This window comes from Miniopterus natalensis, chromosome 9 (assembly GCF_054644295.1).
Source record: "Miniopterus natalensis isolate mMinNat1 chromosome 9, mMinNat1.hap1, whole genome shotgun sequence".
NCBI classification, from domain to species: domain Eukaryota; kingdom Metazoa; phylum Chordata; class Mammalia; order Chiroptera; family Miniopteridae; genus Miniopterus; species Miniopterus natalensis.
The window spans coordinates 52,500,368-52,512,898 of NC_142089.1; the positions used below are offsets into that span (position 1 = coordinate 52,500,368).

The window sequence follows — 12,531 nt, forward strand, 5'->3', positions numbered from 1 at the left end:
GCCAAAAGACAGTGAAATGACATATTCCAAGAGCTGACAGTAAAAGAAAAAAGAACTGTTAACCAAGAATGCTATAGCTGGCAAAACTATTCAAAATTAAAGGAGAAATTAATATATTTCCAGATAAACAAAAGCTGAGGGAGTTTCTTGTTAGTATATCTGAATCCTTCAGGTTGAAACAAAAGGACACTAGACGGTAACTCAAATTTACACAAAAGATTAAAGATCACCCCTAAAGGTGATTTATGGTAAATATAAAAGTCACTATTAGTGTAGTTTAGGTTTGTAACTCCTCATTTTTCCTACATTATTTAAAACACAACTGCATAAAACAATAATTATAAATCTGTTACTGGCACACAATGTACATGATGTAATTTGTGACAATTAAGGGGGGCAGAGCTATACAGGAACAGTTTTGGGTTTTTTACTATTGAAGCTAAATTGGTATTAATCCAAACAAGAGTGCTATACATTGAGGTGTTGATTGTAATAACAAGGCAACCATTAAAAAAATAAGAAATAGCCCGCCTGGTGTGGCTCATGGATTGAGTGCTGACCCATGCATCAGGAGGTCATTGGTTTGATTCCTGGTCAGAGCATGATCCCTAGTAGGGGGAGTTCAGGAGGCAGCCAATCAATGTTTCTCTCTCATTGATATATCTCTTTCTCTCTCCCTCTTCTTTCCTCACTCTCTAAAAATCAATATAAACATATTTTTAAAAATCATTAAATACCCTCTCAAACTAAAAATATTCAAAATCAATGTTGATGAAGGAAAATTTTTAAAAATTAAATAAAATAAGAGTAAAAGATGACAAGGAAATTAAATTGGTACACTAGAAAATTATTTAATACACAGGAGGGCAGAAATGGAGGAACTGAGGAATGAAAACTATATATAAGACATATAGAAAAAAAGAGCAAAATGGCCAAAGTAAATTTTTCCTCATCAATAATGACTTAAGTACTAGTGGATTAACTCTCCCGTTAAAAAATAAGACTTGGCAGAACGTATTTAAAAAAACAAGATCCAACTATACGCTATCTACAAGAAACTCATTTTAGATTCAAAGTCTCAAACAGGTTGAAAGTGAAAGAATGGAAAAGATATTTCACGTAAATAGTAACCAAAAGAGAACTGTAGTGGCTATAATAGTATCAGACAAAGTAGACTTTAAGATAAAAATTATTACAAAAGACAAAGAAAAACAGTATATAATGATTTTTTAAAAGTCAATGAAACAAGAAGATATAATAATTATAAACATATATGCACTAAAAACAGAGTTCCAAAATATATGAAGCAAAAACTGATAGAACTAAAAGGAGATATAGATAGTTCAACAATAACAGTTGGAGTCTTCAATATCCCACTTTCAATAATGGAGAAGACCAAACAAAAGATCAGCACGGAAATGGATATATTCCACAGATGACAGAGGTATCCTTTACCTACTCACTACATTACATGAGATAGACCCTGACAGCACAGTATGCTTTTTCAGCTATTTTTTATACTGTTGTCAAATCAGATTAATACTTAAGTATAATGTTTTACCATTAAATGTAAGCATATAAAAATATAAATTTTAACATTAATTTCTTAACATTAAAATTAAGAAAAATATGAACTTCGATTATACCCCCCAAATTTTTTCTTTGATACTAACATACAGCACCAACTTTACATTAAACAATTAATATAAAATTCCCACTAATATTACATGTTTACTTTTTTAAATTATTAAACCACAGTTAAAAACAATGTCTGATTAAATTATGATTGAAAGTTAAAAGAAAATTTGTTGAATGATAACTTACCCGGGAGCTACATTTCCAAATGTCTTTTTCCCCCCACATCATTGAAAACAAAATGAGTCATGAGTTTTTATTAAAAGCAGACTCAGTCATTTTTTTTTTTTTAAAGTACATTGCAGGAAACTAATATAAGAAAGTAAAAGGAAACAGAAATATAAATTGTATAATCTATTCTCAGCAAGCATATCTAGTTCTTGGTATTTTAACTTAATGTATTCTACTAATTTTCAATCCCATTACCATGGCTACATAAAGATAAAAACAAGGAAAAAGAGACAGGCTCATAGAGAGCAGGCTGACAGCTGGGGGGGGGGGGGGGGGGAGACTGAGCTAAATAAAAAGAAAGAAAAATCTCAATGCACATGGACAAGAGTATGGTGATTGCAGGGGGGAGAAGAGTGGGAGGAGTGGAGGAGGGCATAGGGTGATAAATGGTGACGGATGGAAACTTGACTTGGGGTTGTGAACACACAATACAGTGTACAGATGGTGTGCTGTTGAATTGTGTACCTGAAACCTGTAAAATTATGTTAACCAGTGTCACTGCAACAAATTCAATAAAAAGGAAAAAAACTTATTTGTAAAACAAGGAAGATACATGCAAGAGCAACTCCCTTCCCATTTCTTTTTTCAAGTCAATTTAGCTTTGCGGTATCCACTGAATTTTATTCTCCAATTCACTCTAAAATTATTATAAATGCAAATTTTATGTTTAAAAAAATAGAAAATACCTTTTTTTTTTTCTATTTGGTTGTCTCCTATTAAAATCTTTTAATCTACTGATTTAATTTTTAAATTGAATTACTGAAGCCTGTGGGACAGGGTAAAAGCACTCATTAAATATTTAGTTCCAATAAAAGCAATAGTTAGAAAGCTATTTTATCATATTTTTCATAGTAGTACTCAACCATGAGTGAATGCTCACATTCATTCTCCCCACCCTCCAATTTGTTATATATATATTGCAAGTGAAAAATACCTACCCATGACCCATTGCACCATTAGCTGGTTTTACTATGAAAGTTTTCTGCTTCCTTTTTTTCTTCAATTCTTTCATATAGTTCTGGAATTGAGTATATTCAGCAGGGAAGATCCATGTTCGAGGAATAAAGGTATAATCCAGAGGCCGGGACTTGATCATTCTGTAAATTAGAGATAATATAAAAAGTAATTTCCATTCAAACTTCTCTAAATTTTCTTTCTGTGATCCTGACATTTACTACAAAGATTTAAATACCTCTATTCATTTATTGATCCATTCAGCAAATGTCTATTAAGCATCTACTATGCGCTAGGCACTGTTCTAGACACTGGGGATGCATCAGTGAAACAAACAGACACAGTTCTCTGTCCTATGTACTAATTTACTTATTAGTAAGTGAAACATATATTTGAGTATATACTACATGCCAGGCACTGGGGATAGTAAGGAAAGGTAATAGGGTCTCTTCCCCAAGAAATTTACATACAGGGCATTAATTAAATACAATGTGATAGATGTAATAAAGGCATATGAGGAAAGATACCACGGAAAGGGTCACTAACTATGCCTCAGGAATGGGGATGGGCAGTAGGAAATGGCTCATGGTCAGGCGCCACTTATATTGCTTCTTTAAAGATCATTTTAAGTCCCTTGGGTCACCCACAGGGAGTTTTGATTGCCTTTTCCTCCAGTGTGTTTTGGAGTTTAACTCCTTTTTCTGAGTAAACTATGTGAAGCCTTGAGTCAGTGAATGTTTTGTTTATATGAACTATATGCGCTTATACATGTGGTTTTATGACTACACTGTATGTCTTAATATTTTTGTATTTGCTACAAATCAGGCTGCCTATTTGATACAAAACTTAAAGATAATACTCAGTATAAGATGTTTACTTTTGTTGTTGTTGTTAATCCTCCCCTAAGGTTATTCTTTCCATTGATTTTTTAGAGAGGACGGGAGGGAAGGAGAGAGACAGAGAAAGACAGAAAGAGGAAGGGAGGGAGGGAAGAGAGAGGGACATTAATGTGAGAAAGACACATCAATTGGTTGCCTCCCGCATGCACCCCAGCCAAGGCCAGGGATCAAACCCTGGGAACGCATATATTCAAGAGAAATACTTTATTCCATATAAGTAATCTAGCACAAATCATTTGATGTGAAAATGCTTAACTTCAAAAGAGACATTTAGTCTTGCTTAGGAATTTGGGAATCTGAGATCATTTCTGCTCACTGCTCTGTCATGGATTTACTAAATTCTATTAAACATGTGACTTATATAACTCTATATTACTAGGTCAATATTTTTTCCACTAGAAGATTATTTTTTCCTTAAAGAGAACTCCAAGGGTTCTACAGATGTGTGTAAGGGTCTACATTAAACCTCCTGCCTCTTCCAACCATAGTCTTCTGTTCTCTACAAAGCAGCCAGAATGACATTTTCAAAATGCAAATCTGGTCATATTACTAACTCCATCACTCCCTCTTCTCCTATGGCATTTAGAATAAAGACCAAAATCCTAAAAGTCACCCTTCAGCTAATCTCTCCCCCATTCCCCATCAGCGTTTCTGTGCTCCAGCTACACTTGGCCTTACTTCAGTGTCTTGACTCTTCATGCTTTCTCCTACCACATGCAGGCTGTCACCTGCCACCATTGCCAGTGAACTCCTATTTGTCATTTATACTTCAGCTTCCACATCACTTCCTCAGAAAAACTCTCCAGGGCCTCCCTAAGCTGGAAGTCCCTCACTATGCACTCATTTGGAACTATGTGCCTCTGCTTTGTAACGCTTGTCAAACGGTTGCAATCCAAAGTCGTAAAAGTCATAAGTCTCTTTTTGATCCCCTAGTGTACACAGAGCCCAGCACAGTGTCTGGCATATAGTACGGATTTAATAAACATGCGTTAAGTGAAAATAAATGTCTTAAATAAAACACATGTTCAAAACTTTACAGAGGTAATTCCCTTTCCTCTGAAATCCATTCTTCCTGTAACCCCTATGTACCAACCACAACACCTACACAGTCTCTCTAACCGAGGAGTCACCTTGGGAACTTCTTTCCTCCCCTTTCACTCTCACATCATAGCAGGTTTCAGGTCCTATCACTTCTATAGCCTTCATATTTTCCAGGTTTATTTCCCCATTCCCACTCTATCTCTTTTGGCTTATTAGCTGCTCATCATTTCTCACCGAGATGTTATCGTCTCCAGGGCTTTCTCCCTCTAGTTCTACCTTCACCGAACCCGTGATCTAGATTGCCCCCAAGCACCCAGCACCATCTCAGGTTGAGCCTCCCAACATTCTCTATAACCATATAAACTGCTTAAAGTTCCCTAAACATATCATGTTGCTTAAAGTCTACATATATTTCCTCCCATTGTTATCTTTGCCTACATTCCCCTTGCCTTCTTTTCAAAGGGTGAAATCCTGTACACTTTTCAATATCCATCTCATATTTAATTTCTCCAGAAAGCCTTCCCTGCTCTCACAAAAATAATCTCTCCCACTATCTTTGTAGCCACCACATGTTGACTCTACCTCTAATGTGGCACCATCAAACTGTACTGTATGTCAGTCTTCCTCTCTTACTAGGCCTTATTTATTGTGTTTACCTCAAAGTTAGCAGTCTCTAAGGGAAAGACATTCAAAAGTGTTTGTTGAGTGAATGGAAGTATAAACTTTCACATGGATACATCCAAATGTTTCTTTAATTGCAGACACAATTTTACTAACCTTTCTCTGTGAAAGAGATCTCTTTTTAAAATTTTTTCTCAATTTTTCACTTCCTTAAAATAAAAATATCTAATCAACATAAATATAAACTGTATAAAAATTCTACAGTTCATTTGGTACTTGAGTATACCTGTGAACAGTTTTCCTCATGAAAGCAGATTGTTACTTTAAATAGTGGTCTCAGAAATAAATATATGTGCATGTATATCCCTGGGTGGGCATATACAAGGTGGGGCAAAAGTAGGTTTACAATTGCTCATATGGAAAAATAATACAATAATTAATAAATAATAGTGGAAGAATAAGCTGCATTTCAAATACTCACAACTGTAAACCTATTTTTGTGCTCTACTTGCATGTGTGTGTACACATGTACCTACTACAGTGCCTGGCACATATTAGATGCTCAATAACCACTATATGAATGCACAGATGCACACATGGCAACAATGAGACAGATTAGTTCCTGCAAGGTATAACTGAAAACAAATAAGTACAAAATGAATAAAAGTAAAAACTCTGAGATTCTGGAAACCAAGCTCTGCTATTAACTATCTGTTTGACTTTGTGCAAGGTATTTCTCTGACCCTCAGTTACCTCCTCTGCAAAGTGCAAGAATAGAACCAGAGAACTTTTAAGACTCTCCTAGCTCTAAAATTTTCTTCCATCAAAATATCATTTCAAATCTCTGTAACTCTGTGAAAGACAGCACTGTAATATTCAAAATGTAAACTTCTAACAGGTCTATTCTATTATAAGAAAATGAAGATTACTTAGTCATATTTCTTGCTAAGAAATCCTTCCTACAGATCTCCCCCATTCCTGGAAAATGGTTGATCCTCTGGAAAATAAAAAAGTAAACATTAATATTCTCATTGACTTAATGAATACATTCACTTATACTATCATACAGTTACCACCATCCTTGAAGTTTTCATGTTTTAATAAACTAACAATTATTAAATTAAAATATTTAAATAAAATTACCTAAATTTTAATGAATTAAAGAATCTATAGTAATCAGAGAATAAAATAGCACAATTTTAAAGAAATCAGAGGAGTGTCTATATAGACATTAAAGTTATAATTTTCTGCGTTGAATAAACGGAAATTCATTGTTGAAATTATTTTTGGCATTCTAGACTTACTATATTCATACAGGTAAGCATTGTAGAAAAACTGGTGAAAATGGACTTATTTTTTCCCTACAATAAATTCTGTATAACCCTCTATACTAATGGATGAAGAACTATACAAAATATCAATTACCTAAAATTCCGTGCATTTGATTATTTTAAATATAAGTTTCTATAAAAGAATGAAGCCAGATATATAACTGACGTGGTATTTCCACATCATGATCTCTCTGTGCAACATATTCCACGTCACTCATCTTTAAACACAATGCAAAGCACCAGACTGGGAAAAGTTTTCTTCTATCATTTCATAAAGATGCAAAGAGGTTAAAAGTTACATCTGAAAGGATGCAGGCTTCATGCACAGTCAGTACTAGACAGTAACAGAACAGGCTATTCTGGTAAGTTAGGACTGAAATTTAGCATATCAACAAATTAAGAACCCTATCTAAAGAACGGTGTAAGGGAATGCATATAACTTTCCTAAGAGCCAATGGCTGGTCATGATTCACCCCCCACCTGGTAGTTTTGGAGCTCTGCGATCTTCTCCTGCTGAACTGCAGAGTCACACCATATAAGGTTACTCGTTTCATCTTCATCTGGAGCCTTCATAAATCCCATTTCATCTATTACTAAACGAACTGCAAGTAAACGGTGAAGTTAAACCAAAATTAAAATACTTCTGAAATATATTCAATGGGGAGACATTTTTTGATACATTTAAATTTTAGCTCAAAGTGTTTCATTGGAAAAATATCCATTAGTGAGACCATGACCTAATTTTGAGTTACAACAATTTATTGAGAGCCAATTTATACTCCACAGTAACTGAGAACTGTTTTTAGGTTGCACCCCAGATCCTCAGTGTCAGGCCTCTGAGATTTAGCAGGTACACAGCACTGTTAAAGAGCTCGGTGATGATTTATGGCACAAGGAAAACACATGCACAGCTGAGACAACAAACACCTCTATCAGGAAAACGTACTTTCCTGCTTTTTCATGACCTTGGGCTAGGTACAAAAGGGAAAAGGTAAAAATAGCCCCTGATCATTAGATCATTAGACCTAAGCTATCCTTTCCACCTTCCTAGTTCCAATTATTTTTAGCAGTTAAAACCAAGTCAGCATGTTGACTCAGGATACAAAATAAAAAAGCAGAATTCACTGCACAGATTCGGAAACTGGCGCTCCTATCTGCGCCAAGCCCTCCAATCTTACTGGGGGGAAAAAATTATGTTAAGAGGAAAGCTTGTTTTTTAGTACAAACTATTTATGGATTCTTCTCCGATTTAGATATTATAATTAACATATTGACATTTTTCTCCCAATAAATTTCAAGTTCCTTTTTATCTACAATAAAGGTAAGCAAAATACTTAGGATACATTTTGGGTTCCAACAGAATTTAAGGCCTAAGAGAACGGTGTAACTATAGAGCAGTGCCACCGTGTTTTATTTTTAAATGTTTTACTTTTACTGGTATCCAGTATATGAGGAGAAATGCTAAATAAGCGATCAACTGTCTGAATTTATTTGGCTCAAGTATGAAATTGATGAGCAAGCATCTGTTGGTCTCAAGTCCTGCAGACCGTTGTTTGTTTCTTGGCTGAGGGAAAAAGAACTTTTTATGCAACAGGGCCTAGAACAAGGGCATAAAAGACGACAGTGACTGGAGGTGGCTGAGTCTGTGGAGGGGACTGCAGAGCTGAAGTTGCAGTTTTCCATGAGAGGCTCGAGAAAACTTGGGGTTGTTCTGAAGGCCCAGGTGACAATGCACAAGAGTTGGGCAAAGCGCTGTTCCTCTCTCTGGTGTCCTGAGGGCTCAGGAGCTGCTGTGCCAGCTGGAGGTCGTAGGGAGGGCCAGGGCAATAGCAACAGAGTCTGGCAAACTCCTTTAACTGGCTCACAGGCGACAGACAAGGATGAGGCCAGAAGAGCAGCTCAGGGGCAGAGCTGTTTCTGAGTACAGGAGACACACTGTCTGGGCCTCTGAAAAATACCTGGAAAGACCTTCTGGAGGGAAGTGGAGCCAGAAGCAGAGTGAAGAACGCGCATGCAACTTGGGCTCTCTGAACACTTCCCAGGAAAGTGAGAGGGAGCTGCACTTAAACGCTCTCCTTTAAACCAAGGTTCCTTATGAACCCCGCAGGGCCCGAAGATTGTGAGAGGATGAGCTAACACCACCCTCCTATCTGTACCACCCATCAGTCATTTTCACAAAGGTCATCTTGCTCGTGTTTTCTCACTCTGGAAAATATATGCAAATAAACCCTGAGCCTTTCACATCTCACCCCCTCACACCAACTACCAACATGCTCAACTGTCGTTTCCTCTGAGGAGCCCTGTTGGAACAGAGTATTAAGGGACCACAATTCCACTGAAATATTCCACTAATTGTTGATGAGCTTTGGTGAATTATTGTAACTGAAAATGAGATTCTCGAAGATTAATAAGGGTAAGAAAAATTACCATTCTTGAGGTTCATATGATTTTCTTCCACTCTTTCAATGCAAAATAATTAAGAAAAGAGGAATATTATTTGAGTGCTTGGTATTTATAATGAGTTTTGCAATGCTGGGCAAAAGTATCTTGATTTCAAGCAATTAATTCTTTTTATCTGTTCTCTACACTATAGATACTATTTACACATAAAAACTAGAATTTCATTAATAAAAAGCAACAGCATCTTCAAAAAAGTTATTTAAAAAGAGAGAAATAGGTTTTTGCTCTATTCTTAAAGTCAGGGTCTCATCGTTTAATAAAAATCTCAAATTTTACACTGTTCATGTTATATTCAACATTTTAATATGTTTAATGTTCATATTATTTTATACTTAATTTTAACATTAAGTTTAATCAAAATCATTCCATTAATAACTAAAGTTTTTAGTTTACACTGATGTTCTATTTGATTATTGGCATGTTAAATAGCTCGTAAAAAATGAAAAATTTTAAAAGCATTTAAAAATCCACTACATAAAAGATAGCATCTCTCTGAATTTTTACTTTTTTTTTCAACATCAAACTAGTTTTTCCAACAAGTATGAAAAATCTCACGATTTGAGAAGACCTACCAATTTCAAACTTTGTCCCAGCAACATTTGCTGTAATTGTTTCTTTCTTTTTCTTCTTTCTGACTTTCCTTTTCATTGTGCTTTCATAGGGCAATTCTGTATTCAGATCCAAGGGAGAGGGTCCCTGAATAACTTTAAAAAAAATGTAAACCAACCAATCACTGACATGACAAAAATTCCATACCAGAGAACACAAATGCCCTCCCCCTAAAAATGTAAAGTTTGAAGTTCTGGTTCTTTAAGAGTCTCTAATAAATTTTAATTCTTAAAAATAATTAGCAGTGAGGATCTGTAACTGTCTATATTTGTCATGTGATTAAGTCACTCTGCTTACCTCTTTCTTGAGGCAGAGATGGCATTGTTGCCCGAGCGATCAGCAAGCAGCGTGTGCTCTGCACCAAGCTCTCAGGAGATCTGGAGGGCGCGCGCGCATGAGTCTAAGTAGGAAACGGCTCCAAACCACTGAAAGTTCCTATCATATTATCTGGGTGGAAGACTCAGATTTCAGGGCAGTGAAGTTATGGGATTAGGAGATACCTGCAGGGATTTTAAAACAAAGCCATTTAGAAGACAACTTTTATGAAATTTTGTGTTATCTGCCAATACTACTTTTAAAAGTCAAGTAAACATGAAAGTTAATGTGTTCAATCGACAAATGTTTGTTAATTTATTAAACCTTATGTAACATGCCAAGTGATGGTTCCCTGTCCTAAAAAGTGCAGTTTGGAGGAGGCTTTATTTAAGTCACATATATTTACATACAATAAATAACATGCCATCCACAAACAATGACAATGAAAATATGCACTATCATTACTGAACATTTACTATCTTGGGCCACTGACACCACTTAATCCTTCAACAAAGCTATGAGGTAGAAGATTTTATCCCCTCTTACAGATAAGTAAATTGAACACACAAAGGAGAAATCTTTACAAAGAAAGTGACCAAATGGAGATTCAAATTAAAGATCTCTCTGATGTCAAAGCCGGTGGGATCCCATACAACCTTCAACCTAATGCCATAAATTTAATTGCTTTAATTTAACTTAATTTAATTTTATTTACTTTTTAATCTTTTTATTTTTGTTCAAAATATTACAGATGTCTCTTTTTCTCCCCGTTGACCCATTCCACCCCTCCTTCGCTCCCCAGTCCCTCACCACACGATTGTCCGTGTCCTTGGGTTGTGCATATATGCATGTAAGTTCTTTGGTTACTCTTTCCCCCTCCACCTACCCGCCCTCCTCCATCCCTCTCAGGTTCCTCAGTCTGATCCATGCTTCTATGACACTGAATCATTTCTGTTCATCAGTTTATTAAGTTCTTTAGATTCCACATATAAGTGAGATCATGTGATCTTTGTCTTTCTCTGCCTGGCTTATTTCACTTAGCATAATATTTTCCAGGTACTTCCATACTGTCCCAAAGGGTACGAGATCCTTCTTTTTTATAGCTGCATAGTATTCCATGGTGTAAATGTCCCACAACTTTTTTATCCACTCATCTACTGATGGGAACTTGGGCTGTTTCCAGATCTTAGCTATTGTAAATTGCGCTGCTATGGACATAGGGGTGCATATATTCTTTCTGATTAGTGTTTCAGGATTCTTGGGATATATTCCTAGAAGTGGAATCACTGGGTCAAAAGACAGCTCCATTTTTAAAGTGAACCAGTATCACCTGGCCATCATGGCTCAGCAGTTGAGCATCAACCTATGATCCAGAAGATCAAGGTTCAATTCCAGCTCCGGGCACATGCCCGGGTTTTGGGCTCAATCCCCACTCACGGGCCTGCAGGAGGCAGCCGATCAATGACTCTCATCATTGATGTTTTTATCTCTCTCTCCCTCATCTTTCCTCTCTCTGAAATCAATAAATAAAATATTTTTTTAAATAAAAATAAATAAAAAATGAACTAGTGTCAGGTTGAGGCCACATGCTGACAGAATGCAGAGAAAAGTGATTCCTTTTTATGGTGTGTGTGTGATGGGGAAGAGGGGCAGGTAGACTTTATAAAATAAACAACATTTGAATTGTGCCTTTAAAAATGAGAGCAATTTTGAAAGAGAGAAAATGAGAGGAGTCATTATTATGATAATCTTATTTGGGCACACAAAGGAATGAAATAATCGTTTTGTAATGAATGAATTCATTTGATTTGGCTACACCTCAACATAACCTATATTACACTTCTCTTATATTTTCATTGCATATATATGCAGTTAGATATTTATGCCACCGCTATACTATACTGCTTAGACTATACTATTAACTTTCTAATTTCTCCCTTCATATTGTAAGAATCATGAGTTCTTGTAAAACATCTCTAAACAAAAAAAAAAGTATAAAACCTATCATGATAAACAAAGGTATGGTATCAACATCTTTTTCAGGAGATTATCAGGTTTATTAGAAATTCAGAAATACTCAGAAATTCAGCTACATAAAATATGACTCATATACAACACCCCAAATAGTCATTATTAATAAGATTCATTGTTAAAGAAAATTTAGAGCTTAATTTGTTTAAGGTATCATTTTTTTAAATTTACTTTTATTGTTGAAAGTATTACAAATGCCCCTCTTTCCCCCCCTCCCCATTGACCTCCCACCACCTGCCCCTCTCCCAGGCCTTCACCACTATTGTCTCTGACCAGGGGTTATGCATATATGCATACCATTTTTATTAGAATAATTTTCTAGAATAAGTCAATCTCAAAACTACAGAAAGATTATTTATTACAGACCAACTGTGGGCAGGTACTGTGTGAAGAATCTAAAATAT

The 12,531-nt window shown here is 35.7% G+C and overlaps 1 protein-coding gene across 1 annotated transcript in view; it reads right to left on the reverse strand.

The window, feature by feature from the left end:
• TTLL7 (tubulin tyrosine ligase like 7) overlaps positions 1-12,531 on the reverse strand; it is a 115,909-nt gene that overhangs the window by 71,150 nt on the left and 32,228 nt on the right. Inside the window, exons 2-6 of the mRNA XM_016220657.2 lie at positions 10,079-10,281; positions 9,745-9,876; positions 7,193-7,314; positions 6,311-6,378; positions 2,805-2,963 (exon numbers count right to left, since the gene is read on the reverse strand). Coding sequence (XP_016076143.2) covers positions 2,805-2,963; positions 6,311-6,378; positions 7,193-7,314; positions 9,745-9,876; positions 10,079-10,103 — 506 coding nt within the window. The 5' untranslated portion in view covers positions 10,104-10,281. The remainder of the gene's footprint in view (positions 1-2,804; positions 2,964-6,310; positions 6,379-7,192; positions 7,315-9,744; positions 9,877-10,078; positions 10,282-12,531) is intronic.